This window comes from Bos mutus, chromosome 19, assembly GCF_027580195.1.
Source record: "Bos mutus isolate GX-2022 chromosome 19, NWIPB_WYAK_1.1, whole genome shotgun sequence".
Lineage (NCBI taxonomy): Eukaryota > Metazoa > Chordata > Mammalia > Artiodactyla > Bovidae > Bos > Bos mutus.
Genome location: NC_091635.1, coordinates 41,097,380 through 41,120,212, shown reverse-complemented (window position 1 = coordinate 41,120,212; position 22,833 = coordinate 41,097,380). Strand labels below are relative to the sequence as shown.

The following is a 22,833-nucleotide window of genomic DNA, read 5'->3' as shown; positions in this document are numbered from 1 at the left end:
ACCAACTGAGATACTCTGGGCAGAGGGTATAAGGAGAACCAGCAAAGAATGATGATAAGAAAGCCAAAGGAGAGACTTCCCTGGTGGTCCAGTGGGTAAGACTCCATGCTCACAGTGCAGGGGCCCTGAGTTCGATCCTTGGTCAGGGAACTAGATCCCATATGTCACAACAAAGGATACTGCATGCCGAATGAATATTGACTATCCTGTGTGCTGCAACTAAGACCCAGTGTTGTCAAATAAATATTTTTTAAAAAAGAAAGCCAAAGGAGGTGAGAACTGCATAGAGGAATGGGCAATAGTGTCATTTAAAATTGGGATAAAAAATTATTCACTGGCAATCTTAACAAGAACAGCATTTGGAGTGATGAAAGGGGCAAAAAGTCAGATTTCACAGGTGAAACAGTGAATATGAGTTGACAAAGGAGGCAGTTAATATAGACTGTCCTTTCAGAAATCAAAACAAACTTGTAGTGTGAGCTGAAGACAAGGTTATGAAACAGTATTGTAAAATTATATTTTAGTTTTTTTGGTCCTATAAAGATCTGACCATGTTTATAACGTGAGCGAAACAAGCCAATAGAGAGAGGTAAAACCCTATGACAAATTAAAACATTGTCCAAATAACTGATCTTGAAAAAGGGTACAATATTTAAAGTCTAAACTTCAAGAAACAGGAGTATTTTTACGAAAGGTACAGATACCAATAAGATGATTAGAATCCTCTGCATATTAAAAACTTTCCAAAGATGTGTTCACATACTTGAACCTAGAAGATTCACATAAATTTGGCTCAGAAATTATTTTCCAGAAGTTTCTAGAAATGTAATTGTGTGTGTTTGTGAAGGATAATTTAATTTCTCATTCTTGACATATTTTTGACATCTGAAGAGATCTGCATAGGCTTGTCTTCTGCTATATCGCATTTAAAGTTTAATATACCCCCAAATAAACTACAATAATATAAAAAGCAAACAAAAGTCTAGGGTTGGGGAAGGCTCGGAAATAATCCAGTTAATGAGCTTTCCATGGTGGAATTTGGTATTCTAAAACTTAAGCTCCTGCATAGCTACCTTATCACACACAGTTAGGACTTGGAATTTCATATGTAACTTCTAGCCAACAGGTTATTTCTTCTAAAAAAAACAACCATTTCTTCTTTTCAATCACAGATAACCTGCACGCTAAGTTGCTTTGGTTTGTATCTGACTTTCTGTGACCCCATGGACTGTATGTAGCCCGTCAGGCTCCTCTGTCCCCAGGCAAGAACATGAGTGGGTGGCCATTTCCTTCTCCAGGGGATTTTTCCGACCCATGGATCAAACTAAAATATCCACCTTAAAAACAGTAACACACGAACTTCTTACTGGCATCATATTTTCATATGTAATTATTAGTAATCCTGCCATATATGCCTTTCCTATCTTTTACATGGCCTGTATTTTCCCGTTCCAGAGAGTATCAATGATAAAAATTTTATGTGGGTAAAGATGCAGCAGTATTGTGTGTATGTAATGTATATATGTTAGAGATCATCCTTTTAATAGAAAGCCTGGAGTTTGATTTTCTAAAAATTATTTTGGTATTCTGTGGAATTTACATGCAAATCTATTTAAGACAATCACCATTTAATTCAGTTGAATATTAAAAGTGATTTCATTGATTACATATTTCAACTGTTTAGAGGGATGTTCTGCAAAACAAAACACCAAAAAAACATTGGCCTGGAACTACTCCAGTGGTTAAGACTCTGTACTTCCACTGCAGGGGGCACGGGTTCAATTCCTGGTAGGGCAACTAAGATCCCACATGCCGCAAGGCAGGGCATGGCGAACAAACAACCCCCCTCCTAAACCCACATTGGCCTTGCCAGGTATATTTAAATTTATTTGAAAATTTTAATGTATCAACTGTCTTTTTTGGAGCTGGGGGGATGAATAACTAGGCTATTAGTGATTTTTATGGTTTCTGAAATACTATAAAGATTTGTTTACTTCAACCCTGAATACTCATTGGAAGGACTGATGCTGAAGCTGAATGAAGCTCCAATACTTTGGCCACTTAATGCCATGAGCCGACTCACTGGAAAAGACCCTGATGCTGGGAAAGATTGAGGGCAGGAGGAGAAGGGGACAACAGAGGATGAGATGGCTGGATGGCATCACTGACTCAATGGACATGAGTTTGAGTAAAATCTGGAAGAGAGTGAAAGACAGGGAAGCCAAGTGTAGTCCGTGGGGCTACAAAGAGTCGGACATGATTTAGTGACTGAACAACAACAAATTGTTTTTTATGAACATAAAATTATGACCCTAGTTTTAGAAGAGCTCAGTTTATAATGATAAAAAGGATTAACAGTAATAATAATACCTTACCTCTTGCTGAGTGCCTATAATGATAGGCATTTAACCTTTATATCTCAAATCCTTGCAAAAAACTGTAAAATATTCTTTTTTCTATTATAGAGTGGAGGAAATGGGCTCAATGAGGCTAAGTATCTCTTCCCAAAGTCTGAAAAATGGGTGGAAAGTATCAGACCAGATCAGATCAGTCGCTCAGTCGTGTCTGACTCTTTGCGACCCCATGAATCGCAGCACGCCAGGCCTCCCTGTCCATCACCAACTCCCGGAATTCACTCAAACTCACATCCATCGAGTCAGTGATGCCATCCAGCCATCTCATCCTCTGTCGTCCCCTTCTCCTCCTGCCCCCAATCCCTCCCAGCATCAGGGTCTTTTCCAATGAATCAACTCTTCGCATGAGGTGGCCAAAGTACTGGAGTTTCAGCTTTAGCATCAGTCCTTCCAAAGAAATCCCAGGGCTGATCTCCTTCAGAATGGACTTGTTGGGTCTCCTTGCAGTCCAAGGGATTCTCAAGAGTCTTCTCCAACACCACAGTTCAAAAGCATCAATTCTTTGGTGCTCAGCCTTCTTCATAGTCCAACTCTCACATCCATACATGACCACAGGAAAAACCATAGCCTTGACTAGACAGATCTTTGTTGGCAAAGTAATGTCTCTGCTTTTGAATGTGCTATCTAGGTTGATCATAACTTTTCTTCCAAGGAGTAAGCGTCTTTTAATTTCATGGCTGCAGTCACCATCTGCAGTGATTTTGGAGCCCAGAAAAATAAAGTCTGACACTGTTTCCACTGTTTCCCCATCTGTTTCCCATGAAGTGGTGGGACCGGATGCCATGATCTTTGTTTTCTGAATGTTGAGCTTTAAGCCAACTTTTTCACTCTCCACTTTCACTTTCATCAAGAGGCTTTTGAGTTCCTCTTCACTTTCTGCCATAAGGGTGGTGTCATCTGCATATCTGAGGTTATTGATATTTCTCCTGGCAATCTTGATTCCAGCTTGTGTTTCTTCCAGTCCAGCATTTCTCATGGTGTACTCTGCATATAAGTTAAATAAACAGGGTGACAATATACAGCCTTGACGAACTCCTTTTCCTATTTGGAACCAGTCTGTTGTTCCATGTCCAGTTCTAACTGTTGCTTCCTGACCTGCATACAAATTTCTCAAGAGGCAGATCAGGTGGTCTGGTATTCCCATCTCTTGAAGAATTTTCCACAGTTTATTGTGATCCACACAGTCAAAGGCTTTGGCATAGTCAATAAAGCAGAAATAGATGTTTTTCTGGAACTCTCTTGTTTTTCCTATGATCCAGCGGATGTTGGCAATTTGATCTCTGGTTCCTCTGCCTTTTCTAAAACCAGCTTGAACATCAGGAAGTTCACGGTTCACATATTGCTGAAGCCTGGCTTGGAGAATTTTGAGCATTACTTTACTAGCGTGTGAGATGAGTGCAATTGTGCGGTAGTTTGAGCATTCTTTGGCATTGCCTTTCTTTGGGATTGGAACGAAAACTGACCTTTTCCAGTCCTGTGGCCACTGCTGAGTTTTCCAAATTTGCTGGCATATTGAGTGCAGCACTTTCACAGCATCATCTTTCAGGATTTGGAATAGCGCAACTGGAATTCCATCACCTCCACTAGCTTTGTTCATAGTGATGCTTTCTAAGGCCCACTTGACTTCACATTCCAGGATGTCTGGCTCTAGGTCAGTGATCACACCATCGTGATTATCTGGGTCGAATATGCTACTGGAGATCAGTGGAGAAATAACTCCAGAAAGAATGAAGGGATGGAGCCAAAGCAAAAACAATACCCAGCTGTGGATGTGACTGGTGATAGAAGCAAGGTCCGATGCTGTAAAGAGCAATATTGCATAGGAACCTGGAATGTCAGGTCCATGAATCAAGGCAAATTGGAAGTGGAAAGTATAGTTCTTCATTTATTCCTTCTACAGAAATTTAGTACCATCTATGTGCCAGAATTTAAGGATATAATCGTGGACAGGATATTATCTCTGCTCTCACTCAGTTTAAGTGGCAAGAACAGACAACAAATAATGTGTAACAACAGCGTTGGAAGTGCTGGGAAAGGGAAGCACAGAGCTCTGTAAGAGCATGAGGTGAGAATTTTTCCACTGAACAGTAAGGATTATTATAAGCAAAGGTGGCTCATAACCAATTATGTGTTTTACACAGTTTCTAAATTTCCTGATCTTTTGTTTGTTGTATCAGTAGAACAGCTGTTTTAGGTAATCGATAACAGGTCCTTTCTTCTCCCTCCAAATGATTCCTTGGCTTGAGGAAATTCCCAGTGAATAATGAATACCAGAACAGTCTGCCAGTTATGTTTATTAATACAATCTTTTTGCCTCAGGATGGTGGAATAGCAGTGAGTCAGAGAAGCAAGCAGATGAGTCTGTGCTTAATAAATATTCATTGTTGAATGAAGCAAGATGATCAGTACCTTTAAACAGGGTTTTACATTTAGCATCCAATGGCTATAGCTATGACTTTTGGTAATCATCCAAGTTGAATCAGATTTGACTCAGAGATGGGAAATGCTCGTTTCTAATTCAATATTAGGTTTGTACTAAATAAGAAGTTTATTGGTAATTTGAAGTCTGACAATTTCTCTTCTTGTTTTTCCTCAGTAAATGATCTTAATACTAGATGATGTACAGGGTATCAGTCATAGCACAGAATTAGAGAAATAAGACTGTGAGTTTGTGAAATTAAAATGGAAAAGAATTTAGAAAATACTAGTGAAAGTACCATCACTTTATATCTTGCCTTAATATTTGGTGCTGAATATTCATTTAAACTTTCCTATGAATAATTTTGCTTGCATTTTCAACAGTCCTATAAGATAGATGAGAAGATGCAATCTTCATTTTACAGATAGAAAGGAACTGGATTTTTATCATAGAAATATCATTACAGTGAAGATACACAATAATGTAGTCCAATTTTCTGTCATTACACAGGTATAAGTATTTGCATGGTTATGAATTATATACATTTATATAGATTTCCTATTAAATTACAATTTGAAAAACAGATGTTGCACTGGGATAAGGTTTCACTTTTACCTGGGAAATTGTTTGTTTTTCAGAAATCTTATTTGCTAAGCACCTGATGAAAGTGTGGTAAGCATTTTGAACTATCTTTTCTGAAGACTAATAGTCTACAAATAATACTAATATTCAACACATTAGTTCTAATGAATGCTTTTTAATTTTACTTTGTAAAAACTCTCCATCAGATGGTTTACTCTTCATCTTCTGAGATAATTAAATATAAGTGTTGAAGTGATTAGGAATTTGATGATGATGGTGATTTGAGAATTTGAATTATAATAGGGAATCTTTCTGAAGTGTTTACTTTCTTTAAAATATCTTTAAAACAAACACCTACAGCTGATACATATATGTAATTTTAAATATGTATGTGTATTTGTATACCCTGTGTGTGTATATGCATATGTTTATGTAACTATGTTTTAGGGTAAGAAAAATCATGTATATTAGGAGTTCCTACAGTTTATACTGTTTAAACCCATAAACACAAGAATATCAGAAAGAGAGAAGGAAAATAAAAACTTGACCTTATATTGAACTCAGCAGTTTTGAATTAAGTGTGTAGAATAAATCTTTCCTAATAGCCTCTTATTCTTTCATCCAAAAGAAATAACTTGTAGTGAACAAGAAGGTAAGTATATTAACTTTATTAATTTTTCAAAGTTTCCTGAAAATTTTCTGGAAGAGGTGAGATTTTTTAAAAATATAATTTCCATTTTATTTTTTAATGTATTTTTAAAAACTTTTTATTTTATATGATGGTTGATTAACAATGTTGTGACAGTTTCAGGTATACAGCAAAGTGATTCAGTTATATATACATATATATATATATTCTTTTTCAAATTATTTTCCCATTTAAGTTGTTACATAATATTGAGCAGAGTTCCTTGTGCTATACAGTAGGTCCTTGCTGATTATCTATTTTAAATATCGTAGTGTGTACATGTCCATCTCAAACTCCCAAACTATCCCTTCCCCACAATGGAGAAATTACTTAAAGTAACTGATGATAGGAAGGGACTCACTTCTCATTATGCTATTTATTTTACATGTGCCTTTAAGCATTTTGTTCCTTATTTCCTGCACTACTGTCTTCTTTTGTGTTTAGCTGCATTTTTGTAGTGAAATGTTTAAATTCCTTTCTCATTTCCTTTTGCATATGTTCTATAGCTAATTTTTTGTGTGTGGTTATAATGGGATTACATATAACAACCTAAAGTTTTAACACTTTAAATTCAATTTATACCAGCTTACCTTCAATAACATACAAAAATTCTGCTCCTTTACAGCTCTGTCTCCACTCTTTTCAGTTGCTGATGTCACAACACCTTTATTGTGGATCCCAAAACATAAACTATTAATTCTTTTAAATGCATAGTCTCTTAAATTATGCAGAAAACAAGATATGGAGTTACAAAGCAAAGTTATCGTAACACTAGTTTTTACACTAATAGTTGAAGGTTTTTTCATTTAAATGTGTTAGTCTCAAATCAGGTAGAAAGCAAAAAGTGCAGTTCCAAATTAATGTTACAATACTACTAGCTTTTATAATTGCCCGTGTAATTACCTTTACTGAGATCTTTATATCTCCATATGGCTTTGAGTTACTGTCTGATGTCCTTTCATTTTCACTTGGCAGGAGAAACCTTGGGCATTTCCTGCAGGGCAGGTCTAGTGGTCACAGGCTTCCTCAGCTTTTATTAATCTGGAGTCTTAATTTCTCTTTCTCTGCTGAAGGGAAGTTTTGCCAGATGTAGGATTCTTGGTTGACTGTTGTTTTCTTTTAGAACTTTGAATGTATTGGTTCATAGGTCTTTGGGCCTCCAAGTTTCTGATGAGAAATCTGCTAATGATCTAACCTTGGGGATCCCTTGTATGTGATGATACTTTTTTCTTGATGCTTTCAAGATTCTTTGTCTTTTGGAAATTTGATTATAATGTGTCTTAGTGTGAGTCTCTTTGAGTTCATCTTACCTGGAGTTTGTTGAGCTTCTTGGATATTTATGTCTTTTATCAAATTTGGGAAGGTTTTTTTTTTTTTTTTTCCCCCTTTTGGCTGTGCCATGCAGCTTGCAGGATTTCAGTTTCTGGACCAGGGATTGAACCTGGGCCACAACAGTGAAAGCCTAGAATCCTAAACACTAGGCCACCAGGAAACTTCCAAATTGTGAACTTTTAAGCCATTATTTCTTTAAATATTTACTCTGCCTCCTTCTCTCTCATCCTTCTGGGACTCTCATGACACATGTTGGTCCTCTTGATGATCTCCCCTAAGTCCCTTAGGCCCTGCTTGCTTTTATTCAGTCTTTTTTTTTTTCTGTTCCTCAGACTTGATCATTTCCATTGCCCTATCTTCAGGTTTGATTTTCCTTTCTCTTTCCTGGTAAATCTGCCTTTGAATCTGTCTAGTGAAATTCTTTTTAGTTACTGTACTTTTCAGCTTCAGACATTCTGTTTTGGTTTCTTTTTAGACTTTCTATCTCCTTATTGATACTTTCATTTTGTTCACATATCATTTTTGTAAATTCCTCCACATTTTCCTTTAGTATTTTGAATGTCTTTAAGATAGTTGCATTAAAGTCTTTGTATAGTATATCTTCATTACATCTTTTTTCAGGGACAGTTTCTATTATTTTTTTCTTTTGAATGGACCATACTTTACTGTTTCTTTGTATGCCTTGTGCTTTTTTTTTGTTGAACATAGGACATTTGAATCTAATAATGTAGTAACTTTGGAAATGTGATTCTTCACCTTCCCCAGGGTTTACTATTTTTTGTTATTGTTTTTGTCTTTTTGATTGTTGTAGGCCATCAGGTAAAGAATCCACCTGCAATGCAGGAGACACAGGAAACGCAGGTTTGATCCCTGGGTCAAGAAGATCCCTTGGAGGAGGAAAATGGCAATCCACTCCAATATTCTTGCCTGAAAAATCCCATGGACAGAGAAGCCTGGTGGGCTATAGTCCAAAGGGTCATAAAGAGTCAGACATGACTAAGCAACTAAGCATGATGACAAGGCCATCTCACTGAGGATTAGGCTGAGATGTAAACCTAAGCTCTTTTCAGGTCTTTTCTGAGCTTTTCCCTAGGCATACATAGACATGTTCAATTTTCCCCCATATGAGATGTTTCTGAAGTCCTCATCCTTAATGTCTGACTCTCAAAAGGCGGAAAGGCAAAAAGTGAAAGGGGAGGAAAAAAAGGTGCTAGTTTTTTAAATCCCTGAAACACTTCAGCATGAAGAGGGGCTTGCAACAAAAAGGGGGATTATTCCGCAACAGTGGCTGCCTGCCTCTTTGTCTGCACCTCAATGGTCAGAAGTGGCACTCAGCTATCAGATCACAGATCCTTGATATCTTGATATCTGGAGGATAGGATACTTTTTGCTCACCCCATTTGCTATTAATATAAGCTGTATGCAAGCTGTACCAGGAACATGTACATGGCTATTTACCATATAGCTGAGAGTGAGGGATGGGTAGTTACTAAGAGTTAAGAGCTAAAATTGATAACAATTTACCCTCTAGTTCTTTCCTTGGAGGTTGCAAGCCTTCAATAGACCACAGAGCTCCACAATAAGTCGTGTTTGACTCTTTGCAACCCCATGGACTGCAGCATGCCAGGCTTCCCTGTCCATCACCAACTCCTGGAGTCTACTCAAACTCATGTTACATCAGACAGATTCTCCAGTGCAATTGTTGTCAAAGTGGACAGGCAGATTCCTGGTGCTTCCTTCTTCAATATCTTCCCAGCATCCTCTCGAAGCAATAGGTATTTGACACTTCATTAGTCTCCAGAATTTTATAAGAAAACAACTTTTCAAAAATTTAGTTTGGCCAAGTCAAGAATTAAGGGGAAGTGACTTTTGTTTGTTGTTTATACCCTGAAGAATAACATCTGGGGGAAGAAAGTAGAATTAACTATATTTAGCTTTAACAGATATACCTAATTTCACTGTGGCTGCAATAATTAATTTTTCAAATCAGATTTAAAAGGAATCCTTCTTGTTCTCAGAAGCAGAACATGTCAGATAAATATAAGATAGAGTCTGTGAACACATTCTTCAGAAACAAAGAGTACTTCAGTGAAATGAAAATTCTTATTCTTGTTGAGCGGCTAGGAAAGAACCTTCCAAACTGTGCACTTAGCACAAAGTGGCAGAACTCGAGGATGGGAGGATAGCTCGCTACACCCCCTGGTGGCCACATCAAAGTATTTATAAACAGCTGAGAGTTTTCTGGATCAGAAGAGCAACCCATATGGACAGAGGTGGAGATTCAGAGTTCAGACAGACCAAAAGCAGAAGATGTAGAGCTTCACTATCATCAGTTAGAGCTGGTTTTTAACACATGGGAAAGCTTTACTTTTATAAATCAATCAATCACACGCACGCACATATTCTAAGTTCAATATAAGGTTTCTCTGTGAAATAATAACATTTTATTTCTTAAAACAGAAAAGTGATGTGATGGGGGCATCTTACTATCAAATGGCTCAGAAAATAAAAAGTTCTTTGCACTGTATCAACAATTTTTCTATAAGTATGAGATTGTTTTAAAATTTTTAAATATATATGTGCTGTGTGCTAAGTTGCTCCAGTTGTGTTCGACTCTTTGCAACCCTATGGACTGTAGCCCACCAGGCTCCTCTGTCCATGCGATTCTCCAAGCAAGAACACCAGAGAGGGTTGCCATGCCTTCCTCCAGGGGATCTTCCTGACCCAGGGACTGAACTTACATCTGTTACATCTCCTCCATTGGCAGGTAGGTTCTTTACCAAGGGTTTTCCTTGTGGCTCAGCTGGTAAAGAAGCCACTTGCAACGCAGGAGACTTGGGTTCGATCCTGGGTTGGGAAGATCCCCTGGAGAAGGGAAAGGGTACCCACTCCAGTATTCTGGCCTGGAGAATTCCATGGACTGTATAACCCATGGAGTTGCAAAGAGTCAGACATGACTGAGCAGCTTTGGACTTCCCTTGGCTCAGCTGGTAAAGAAGCCGCCTGCAATGTGGGAGACCTGGGTTCGATCCCTGGGTTGGGAAGATCTCCTGGAGAAGCGAAAGGATATGCAATCCAGTATTCTGGCCTGGAGAATTCCATGAACTGTATAGTCCATGGGGTCGCAAAGAGTCAGACATGACTGAGTGACTATCACTTTCACTTCTTTACCAATAGCGTCACCTGGGAAGCCCCCCCTCCCGAAATACATATATGAGGATAAATTAACAGTTCATATTTACAGTAGACTTTTCCTCTTTACCACCTTTTTAAAAAAATTTAGGTATAATGCTCTTATTCTCTAAGTTAACAAATTCTTTAACTAGAACACACACTCAGGTAGAAGTACACCTGTTTCCTTTCCACAGCAAAAGATGGGCAATGTAGTATTTATTGTCATTATGATATTTAAATCCATACAAACATTATTTCACTGAACAGGCTGAAATGAAGTCGTAGCTCGAAAGTAAAAAAGAAACAGACCAAAGGCAAGAGAAGGAAAACCTGATGAGGGACCAGAGACAGAGATCTGAAGAAAGATGTGTCTACAAAACGAATGCATTAGTAACACGGTACCATGGGAAATTAGGACTTCCCTCATAGTTTAGTTGGTAAAGAATCCACCTGCAATGCAAAAATGTGCCTGCAATGTAGGAGACCTGGGCTTGATTCCTGGGTCGGGAAGATCCCCTGGAGAAAGAAATGGCAGCCACTCCAGTATTCTTGCCTGAAAAATGCCATGGACAGAGAAGCCTGGTGGGCAGTCACAAGAGTCGGACACGATTTAGTGACTAAACCACCACCATTTGAAATTACATCTTACACAAAGACATGCCCTGACTCTATGTTTTCTTTCAGCCCTCTTTAAGCTATTTCCACTTGACTATTGCTCTGCTGTTTCACATGTCAGAGGTGAACTCTTCATATGTCGTCTTACAAGTTCTCTTTTTCAACTACACCATTTCTAGTAAAGATATCAACCAATCTTCTATTCCTGTTCATTCATTTAATGAGCATTTATTGAGTGCCAACTACAGACTAATTGCTGTGGATGCTGAAATAAAAGACACAGTTTCTGTCTTCATGCTGCTATCAGTTAGGGAGGTGACTGCCCACCTCTAGCCATCTGCTTGCAATGGCTTTCTAGCTCATTCTCCTGCCTCCTCTCATACTGCATAACACTGCCAGACCCTTATCCAGCAGTCATGCATTCTTTTAGACAAAGATCTACCAAATCAAAGTTGTTCTACTCTTAAGATATGAATGATGATCTTCTTATTGCCCTTGGAACACATTAGTACCTACTTCCATCCTTCTGGGCATATCCTCCTACCTCCCCATCCTCCTGTGTATGGAATGCTCTTCTGTTCTCCTACCTACATCCCATTTATCCAAGACCCAGAACTTACCAGGATATTTTCTGATATTCCTCTGGCCCACACTGCTTGCTCTCTCTTTCTCTTCCCCACCTGCTACAAAACTTTCATTGCTAGGTTTGAAGTAGCAAACCTACTTACTTACAGTTGATACATACAGAAATGGGAGAATTCTACTATAATTAAAATATTTTCTAAATTTACATGTACTTTATTTCCTTCCACAACTAGTTATCTTAAAAAAAGATATCTTGGGATTTCAAAGATTTATTTCAAGGGTATCTTCCTTTTGCTCACTTTTATTTATTACCTGGGGTTCCCAGGTGGCACTAGTGGAAAAGAAAGAAAGTGAATTCGCTCAGTCATGTCCGACTCTTGGCGGACCCCATGGACTGTAGCCTACCAGGCTCCTCTGTCCATGGGATTTTCCAGGCAAAAGTACTGGAGCGGGTTGCCATTTCCTTCTCCAGGGGATCTTCCCAACCCAGGGATCAAACCCGGGTCTCCTGCACTGCAGGCAGATGCTTTACCTTCTGAGCCACCAGGGAAGCCCCAGTGGAAAAGAATCTGCCTGCAATGTAGGAGACACAGGTTTGATCTCTGCATCGGGAAGATCCCCTGGAGGAGGGCATGGCACCCCACTCTGGTATTCTTGCCTGGAAAATCCTATGGACAGGGGAACCTGGCGGGCTACAGTCCACAGGGTCACAAAGAGTCAGACACAACTGAGAACATTTATTACCCTGAAATTTTATTAGGCTGACTCATGAGACAGCCATTTGTAAGTCAAAATGGCTGAATATTGGCATGTTACATGGCTTTGTTTATTCTCCAGTCAGCAAAGTGGGTCAGAACATAAGAAGATGAAAAGCAATGAGTTCATAAATATACAAAAGAAAAGACTGGAACTGAATTTCATCCATTTATATTTTTACCAAAAAGGTAAGAATACATAACCTGATTTTCAGTTCTACAACTGTGTTATGATATTTTTATGCCTATCTTCTGCAAAAGACAACATATCACCAGAATTAGCTATCATAAAAAAGGACCTAGTGGGCATGAACAGATCATTTGTTTTTTAAATATAGTAAACTACATATAACATAGAATTTGCCTTCTTAACTATTTTTAAACGTACAGGGGATTAAGTAATTCACACTGTTGTGCAACTGATACTACCATCCATCTCAAGAACTTTTTCTCTTCCAAAAATGAAACTTTGTACCCATTAAGCAATAATTCCTCATCCATCCTCCACCAGACCCTGGCAACCAACATTCTACTTTTCATATCTGAAAATTTGACTACCTTAGGTATCTCGTATAGGTAGAATCACACAGTATGTGTCTTTTGGGGAATGGGTTTTTTCACTTAGCATAATGTCCTCAAGTGAGTTGATTAAAAAAAAATTTTTTTTTATTTCACAGACATTTAAACAAATATTTTTAAAAGGCACTTATTTCATACAAAAGATATACTCTATTGGGTCACAGTATAATAATGTACTTATAACAAGAAAGAAAGTAGAATTCTATGCAATCTTGAGAAACTAAAATATCATATAAAATATAGTTTGTTGCATTACAACATTGACAGTGCTACACTTTCAAATATTTAAGGATTTCGGTGAATTATTATTAAATCTTTAATATAACCATAAAAAGCATTTTAAAGAAGATAAGAGAAACGTTATTATATACATCCTAGATATCTCTCATAATTCTTTTCTTTTAATGACAGCAAGTACTGGTATCCTTATAAGATGCCCACTATTCCATGAGAGGAAGGAAAAAAGTTTCACTGTATTTTAAAAGACAGGGTAAGTTACTTAGCTGAAGAGGGCATGGCAACCCACTCTACCTGCCTAGAGAATTCCCTGGACAGAGGAACCTGGCGGGCTATAGTCCACAGGGTTGCAAAGAGTCAGACACGACTGAACCAATTGAGCACACACACTAGCTAATTAGTATATCCTTTGTATTAACCAATCTGTAAAAAAACACCAAAACCTGTCAAAATGAATGACAAACATAAGGACAAAACTGAAGGCTGAAATGTTCTTTAGTTAGGTAAGGAAAATTTCCTTTTTTATTACCTAAGATAGGTAATTGGGTCAAAGCTAGGCCAATATTGGTCTTTCTGGTTAAAAAAAATAAAAAAGAGAAATCTACTATTTAATTAAGTTAACTAGTTAATTTATATATTGAGGTATACTTGCCACACAATAATTATATTAGTTTCACGTGTACAACATAATGCAGTCCACTACTTAAAATCTGAGTCAGTAACGGGATTATTAAAGCAATTCCATTTTGAGACATCAACTAAGCACCTTGGAAAACCAGGACAAACTCATCTGACAAGACTGAGAAAGAATTAGAGAAAAAACACTATAGAAATGCTATAGGATGTAATGAACAAACATACCTCCTGGGCTGTGATCGGCATTCCTCCTCCCCACTGTCTGCCTCCTGTAGAGAGAGGAAAATGAGAAAAAAATTACTTAAAATCTGAGGTCTCATATCATAATACCAACAATGAATGCAATTTTATTAAGCTTTACATGTAGGGAGTATCTCATTGATGGTGTGTACTTAAACTAATTTCTCTCCATAAAAAGTGACTACAACCAACCCACTGGGTTGATATAATATATATCAACAGAATGCATTCCTAGAGGAAACTTTAACAATAGCCTACGAATTTTTTAATAACAAAGTATTCATAATGAAAAGAATACCTCTTAAAAATAAATTGAGATGTTGTGTTACGGTTACTTTCAATTAAAATGAGTGGGCATTCTTTCACCAACAAATACCATCAAGGTGACCTATTAACGATTCTGATCCCCAAAGAACCACCTAAATAATGAACACCATTTTGAAAAGTTCTCTTGATCACATGACCATTACCTTAATGAACTATTACTTACTGAATATTTATAACATTCTAGGTGCCTTGCTCAATACTTTTAAGTACATTGTCCAACTTATTCCTTATAAACTGAGAAGGTTGATCATACCCTAGTTTTCACCAAGTCTGACACATACACATAAATCTACAATCAATGCAACTAAAAAGCATTGAATCATTGTTTAATTGCAATATTTATTTTTTATAGTGGCACATCAAATAATTGAGGTATCATACTTACAGCAATTTAGGCTCAATGAAATATGAATATCTTATAGAAACTGAAATTCACAAAAAGGAAAGAAGTTGCTCAAGGAAACTCATGTACTAAGCTAAAATTAAAACTGATAAAATACTGCCTCCCAACAACTGAAAAAGGATATCATTCACCCTGACCTAAGTTAGGAATTATTATATGTTAAGATATTATATAGATCTTCATGGAGACAAGAATAGCAACATGAAGGAAAAGCGTGAGAAAAGATGAGAGAATGATATTGAGGTGCTAACTTTGTCTTTAAATTTCCTCTCTGACATTTTATATTTGCACTCTGGTCACTTTTGCCCTATTTGGCAAACATAAAAATAGGAGAAAAATAACTCAAACAATATGAGTATTGTCTTCTGGTAAGTCACCCACATTTTCAGTTTATGGAACCACCCCATTACCTCTACATCATACTGCCTCCATTCCTGGGCAGAAATGGCCAGCTCTATAGCTTTTATTCTCCTTTTATTTTCATGATTGATTTCAGGTATGCCCTTATCTTGCACAAACAGCAGGAGACAGCAAAGATGGTACCCTCAGAGGGAGGACAGGAAGAGGGTCATGGTATATTACACTCTGCCTCCAGGGGAAGTTTTAGGTTTAGAAGGATGCCTTTCGGGAAGTGAAGAACAGTGTTTAAAAGAACCAATCGTCTCTAGAGTCAATAGTCAGAACCTGGAAAGTCTGCGTGAATGAAAATGAAAAGACTCATAAGAAAATACAAATGTTAGATTTTGGAGCCTAAGGGAACTATGCTTCCTTGGAGGGTGCAAAGAGCCAAAACCAGTTACATCTACAGAGGTGAACTAACATTTATTTAATACCACTACAGGCCAGATAATTTATATATTATTTTATTTAATGTGCACCACAATGCCATGGGGCTTGCTAAATGTCACAAAGCCAATAAATGATGGGAGTCACAATTTGAACTCAGGCCTATATTTCTGCTATAAATAGCTGCCTCTAAACTAAAAATCTGCCTTTGGTACCTCAACCCCAGGACAGGGGGTGGGAAGGGAACTGCAGAAGAAAGTCTAACTTTTCTCAAGGATTATAATAAAACAATATCCTTTTGTCATCTTTCTTCTATGACGTCTACACTTTAAAATAGTGTCAAAGGCATGGAAAATTCCTTTTTCACAGAAAAAAAGTAAGCCAGAACAGTGTTTCTAACACAAGATCCCCAAATGACTTTTTTTTTCTTTTTTAGATAATTTTACAATAGTCAGGCCAATGAATTATTTGCTTCCCTTTCATCTTACTTGGAAAAAGAGGCTTAGGAAAAAAAACAAAAAACAAAAAACTCAGTATGTCAAGGCAAGGTAAAATGGAATTTTTTTTAAAAAATGAAGAAAGTGTTCAATTATGCTTATTTCAATGGAATTCACTGCTAAAAATACAAAGATTCAACACTGCTTATTCAGCAAGATTAATGATCAGGTAACACAGTTACCTTGAATGGTGGCAGTTAAATGGTAGCTAAAGGGAGAATGCTTACCATTCTGTTGTAACAAGTGTGTACACTAGACCATATAAAACCAACTATCTTGTCAAATAACTTGACATATTGTTGGTAAAAAAAAAGAAAAGAAAAAAATGCAAATAGTGTGCTCAGAACATTAGAAAACACCAGGATAAAAGTGTAGATATAACTATCAGTTCTTCTAAGTAGATAGAATCATTTTTGATGGGTAAGGAGAACGAAATAATTAAAATGATTAAACACAAGTTTGTTGACTTTTTAAAAAATATTCCAGAGTACTATTGTTAAGTAGTTTTTACTTAAAGAGTACAATTTCTTCCTGATGTTCTAAAGAAAAAATTGACCTATAAACAATACGGTGTGAGATTCTGAATATGCATTTAATTTTAGGATATTCATAAAACATTAATTCAAAAAGATACATGCACCCCAATGTCCACAGCAGCATTATTTATAATAGCCAAGATATGGACTCAACCTAAGTTTCCATCAACAGATGAATGGATAAAGATGTGCCGTGTGTGTGTGTGTGTATACATACATATATATAATGGAATAAATGGAATACTGTTCCTGTTGTTTACTTGCTAAATTGTGTCTGACTCTTTGTGACCCCATGGACTGTAACCCGCCAGGCTCCTCTGTCCATGCTCAGCCATAAAAAAGAATGAAATTCTGCCATTTGCAACAGCATGGATGGACCTGGAGGGTATTATGCTCAGTGAAATAAGTTAGAGAAAGCCAAATACTCCATGTTATCATCTACATGTGGAACCTAAAAAAATAAAATAAATGAACTCTTAGAACAGAACAGAAACAGACTCATAGAAAACAAACTGGTGGTTACCAGTGGAGAGAGGGAACAGAGTGGGCAAGGTAGATGCACGGGATTAAGAGATACAAAGCACTGAGCATAATGAATAAAAAGGATATATTGGACAGCACTGGGAAATATAGCCTTGTAATAACTGTAAATTAAGTGTAATCTATAAAAATATTGAATCACTATGTGGTACACTTTAATATAATGCTGTATATAAACTATATTTCAATTAAAATATAATACATAATTTTAGGGTATTCAGGAACCATTAAGTATGAATTGATAAGTTAATACATTCTTATTAATCTTCTTAATACCTGAACACAAAAGTAGGTCACTTAAGTAAAAGATGTTTGAAAAAGAACATAAGCATCTAAGTCATATTTGTTGAGAGATAGGCTGGAAGTGCTGCTAGCCTTGAAAAACACCAGGCTAGGTAGGTGTTTAGCAATAATTTCCCAATCTGATGGTCCAAAGTTCTTCACACTTTCCTACCAAAATTCTTTACACTCCAATCCAAGTGGATTCATTCATCATTTTTCAAAGGTCCATGTTGTTTCATCATCGTGGAAGGCCCTTCCCCACCCTCCTAGATCTTTCTGCAACCTTAAAAGCTGGCTTTAAAAGTCAGTAGTTCATGATGCTTCTGTTATCATCCTACTGAGAGGCTGTCTGCCTCCCTCCAAACCTGACAGTTGCTGTGCCTGAGTTCTATGGCACTACTGAGATCTGTCTGTGGGTTACCGCTGGGCTCTTGTTTTACTCCATTATCAAACTGTAATGTGCCTTATTTTCCCTTCGCATCTCACCTTGTGTTTAGCACAATGCCCTATGTGCACATGGAACTCGATAAAGAGGTGAATGAATGCATGATTGGAGCTGTGAACTAAAACCATGCAAACGCGGAGCTAATTGGCTGTGCATTCTTAGCTAGTAAGGACTATGCCAGCTATGTTTTACCCTTAGCTGGTTAACAGAACAGTTTTTGTTGCTCAGGAGTTAGTCTGTGATGAAGATCTGGAAGTAATACCTTAGGCTTTTCCTTTGGTTAAGCGGAGAGAATCATTCACTTGCTCTCATTTATGTATTCATTCACTCATTCCACATTAATTGACCACCTATGATGTGTTAGGTACTAGGCACCAGGAATTAAAAGTAAGCAGAATCGCCCTTATCCTTGGATAGTTCATATTGTAGTAGGGGAGACAGTTCCATAAGCCAAAAATTATATGTCATTTGGCTTACAGCAGAGGATATACAAAGTGCTCTAGAAACAACAAAGGAGGAAATGACTAACTGTGGGGCTTGGATATGCTTCACAGAAGTTAATTTTCAGGCTAGGCTTGAATTAGTGGGTTTGTGTTAGATGGAAAATAGGAGGAAGAGTATTTCAGGCAGAAGAGCTGGCAAAAGGAACAGAAAGAGGAGTAAGAGTCTGGACGTGTAGGGAATGGTGAGCAGCTGTGAATTCCAGGAACAAAAGGATGGGTACTGGAGGTCAAGGCTATCAGGTAATACTTATGTTACGAGTCCGTAAGGGTAGAATATTAAGATAACAGTCCTAGGGTCACAAAAAGTGGTTGTGGATTATTCATTAACTGGACTTCAGATTAACCATCAGTCATTTCTGTCCCTGGGAAAAAACAGAGGGTATCTGTCAGACAGGAAAAAATAATCTAGTAGTCTTTCTAAGAGTAGACGTGAGCTTTTAAATCAGGAAAATTCTGCTTCTGGCTTTTGAAAGAAGCCAATGTGAAGGATACAGGCTTGAGGAGAAAAAAGGGCACCATATTGCCACTTGGCTACTGGTAAGAGAAGGCTTAGATTCTCTCTAAGAAACAAGAGAGAAAGAAGATGGGGATGCAATCATGTTTGGGTTATCTAATGCTTTCTAACAAACCACTAATTTATTATATTTCATGGGTCAGAACTTCAAGCAGTATTTAGCTAGGTGATTCTTCTGTTCCACATAGTACTGCTAAAGGTCACTCAGTGCTACTCTGGTAGTATTTAACTGGAAGATGGGCCAAGTAAGAGTCCAAGCAGTTTCATGCATATGCCTGACATCTTAGCCTGGAGGACTTAAGCTGGGCTCAACTGGACAGTCAACTAGGACGCCTATGGATTGGGTCTTCTCAAAGTCCACTAGGGCCTCAGTTCAGTTCAGTTTAGTCGCTCAGTCGTGTCCGACTCTTTGCGACCCCATGAATCACAGCTCGCCAGGCCTCCCTGTCCATCACCAACTCCCAGAGTTCACTCAGACTCACGTCCATCGAGTCAGTGATGCCATCCAGCCATCTCATCCTCTGTCGTCCCCTTCTCCTCCTGCCCCCAATCCCTCCCAGCATCAGAGTCTTTTCCAGTGAGTCAACTCTTCGCATGAGGTGGCCAAAGTACTGGAGTTTCAGCTTTAGCATCATTCCTTCCAAAGAAATCCCAGGGCCGATCTCCTTCAGAATGGAATGGTGGCCTCAGGGTTGGTCTATTCGCATGGGGGCTTAGAACTCCAAGAGGCTAGGCACAGAATTGGCACAGTGTCACTTCTGCCATACTCTGCTGGTGTATTAAAGAGGTCTAGCCCAGATTCAAGAGGAGGGGAATTAGACTATCTTTCAGTGGGGGAAAGAGCAAAGACTTCATAGTCATCTTTAATCCACCCTCTCAATACCGATGACTAGCGAGTAAGTATGTAGGCAAAATGAACAGGACAGGAAAAAGGCAGTTAAAGAGTTAATGAAGTAGAACTTCTATAGACTAGGGCCACAGAAATATCCAGGAGAAAAGAGAATAAAGAAGATGATTCTTATTCAGTACAAGATGCATGGAAGGCCAAATGGACAATTTTATAGTCTGGTGTCTATAACGAAGTGTCCTCTCTGAAGATAAGAAAGGACCTGAAAGTGTGGCCATTCACACACACACACACACACACACATTACTGTCCAGGACCAGAATGAATAACCTGGGCACTTACATCTGAGAAGCTGGTTTGTAAGAAGCTCTGCTGCTGCTGCTGCTGCTAAGTCGCTTCAGTTGTTTCCGACTCTGTGCGACCCCATAGATGGCAGCCCACCAGGCTCCCTGTCCCTGGGATTCTCCAGGCAAGAACACTGCAGTGGGTTGCCATTTCCTTCTCCAATGCATGAAAGTGAAAAGTGAAAGTGAAGTAGCTCAGTCGTGTCCGACCCTTCGCAACCCCATGGACTGCAGCCTACCAGGCTCCTCCATCCATGGGATTTTCCAGGCAAGAGTACTGGAGTGGGGTGCCATCGTAAGAAGCTCAAACCTCATCAAATCAGCAGTCCCAATATAATATGACTTTGTTTTAAAGTTGTTTAAATTGAGATGCGTGATACTTGCTGGGATTAAGATCCAAAACAGAGATTCAAATTAGTCATATTTCAGGAAGATGTAAGACACATCAAAGTAAAAATAAGGAAGCCAGAATACAGTGCAATCCTTATTTCTGAAATCAAAACCACACTATGCTGTCATTATGACAGGTTTTAAGAAGCTGTAAATTACCTTATTGCACATGATTTCAAGCAATAGAAAACCTCTGTGAGACACCTACTATTTCTCAAGTATTTCCTTTGAATTCCTTTCAAATACAAATACATATGAATCACAGTTGGAATGGTTAATGAGGTACTTCCTCAGTGATAAGAAAGCCAGCTGATTAGAATTTGGCTGATATAACTTTGCTTCTGAAGAACACCAAGTCTTTGGTCAACAGCTAGTTAAAGAGGTATCACAGTACAGTCACTCACTGCCCACTAGAAAACCCGAGCTCTGGGTGTGGAGCTGTTACTGGATGCCTTTTGTTTATAATCCTTATTCTACTTAAATTTTTTATTTAATACAGGCAACTTAACCCCACCTGCACCCCCCACTTGCCATAATTTCAGAGTAGCTAGACTGTTTTTTCTGTCACAGAGATCCGACTCCTTGAGGCTACTTGGTTTGAAAAAGCAACAAGTCTTATCATGTTCTGAACCTGTCACATTTGACAAGCATGCAATATGGAAACTTCACAGGTCACTGGTCCTTAACTCTGGCTCCATTCAGAACTTTTTCAACAACACAAATCTCCAGGCCTCACGCCTATAGACTTTTATTCTTTAGCCCTGAGGTGAAGCCAGTGGTGTGCTGGAGCCAATTGTTAAGATTTTTAGGGATCTTATGAGACTCACACTGGTAGCCTGAAATTGGCTATGGTGAGACTTTTACTAGGAATATCAGCAAATGCTACAAAGCAGCCCGTACCCGGAAAACATGTTTTTGAACATGTACCAGCCCACCATGAGGTGTGGGGCCCTAGGATCTGCACATTTTCAAAGCTCTTGATAACTGACAAGCAGTTTAGATTAAAAACATTTGTCTTAAAGGTTTGGAAAAATATCAAAAGTTCAGGGTAAACAAAGCTTCTACTCTCTTCAGGTTAACTGTGCCATGCCAGGTGCCAGGGAGACCAGCAATGACGGGAACTCACCTCTCCCGAAAGATCTAAGCCATAGATCTGTCCTAGACTGTAAGCTCTGTAAGGGCAGAACTATGTTTGCAGAGTGGCAGTCACACAGAAGATGCTCAGAGAATACTAGATGAAATAATAACTATTGCTCAAGGTATGGTAACCTGTAAGTGGCAAAATTAGGCCTCCACCTTAGGTTAACTCAGTGTATCATGTGCCTCATCACCATTAAATTACTGGTCATATCCTTGGTTTGTCAATCCAAGAAGAGTGCTTAAACATGGGGTAGAGAGCAAGCAGCATCCATCATAAGATAAGACTCTGCCTCTGTGCTGCTCCATAATTTAAAGTCTTTTCATGACTATTATCTCATTTGAAGCAACCTAGGATAAATGCAGCACAGGCATGATTAACACTTACTTTTCAGCTGAAGAAACTGCCTCATGGAAGTGAGATAATTTGCTCAAAGTAACCTAAGAGTAAGCAGCAGAGTCACGATTCTGTCTGGGAAGGACAAATAAACCTTCTATCAGAACAAACTGCTCCTCTTGCATGACAGGAATATGCCACGTACACCAATAGGGGGTCTTACACCTTGTCTTTATCTCCCTGTCCAGATTCTGCTTCCTACTATTAAAGTGAAATTTCACTTCCTACTCTTTGAAGACCTCATATTTGGTCCATTTCCTTCACTGTAGCATGAGGTCTCAAGATGGACATATGCTCTTATGTTCAGCCAGGACATAGTGGTACAACTGTACTAATTGCTCACACTGAAATACTGAATGGTAAACAGTGGCTGCCTAGAGCCCCTCGGATTGTTTCATGATCCAGCAACAATCAGATTCAGTTCAGTTCAGTCGCTCAGTCGTGTCTGACTCTTTGCAACCCCATGCACTGCAGCACGCCAGGCTTCCCTGTCCATCACCAACTCCCGGAGCTTGCTCAAACTTGTCCATTGAGACAGGGATGCCATTGAACTATCTCATCCTCTGTCATCCCCTTCTCCTCCTGCCTTCTATCTTTTCCAGCATCAGGGTCTTTTCTAATGAGTCAGT

At 38.4% G+C, this 22,833-nt stretch overlaps 1 protein-coding gene across 3 annotated transcripts in view; it reads right to left on the bottom strand.

Moving 5' to 3' along the window:
• Window positions 1-22,833, bottom strand: part of SSH2 (slingshot protein phosphatase 2) — a 246,358-nt gene that overhangs the window by 121,480 nt on the left and 102,045 nt on the right. For all 3 annotated transcript variants that reach the window (XM_070390313.1, XM_070390312.1, XM_070390315.1), the window contains one exon: window positions 14,242-14,285. In XM_070390313.1, the coding sequence (XP_070246414.1) occupies window positions 14,242-14,285 (44 nt within the window). The remainder of the gene's footprint in view (window positions 1-14,241; window positions 14,286-22,833) is intronic.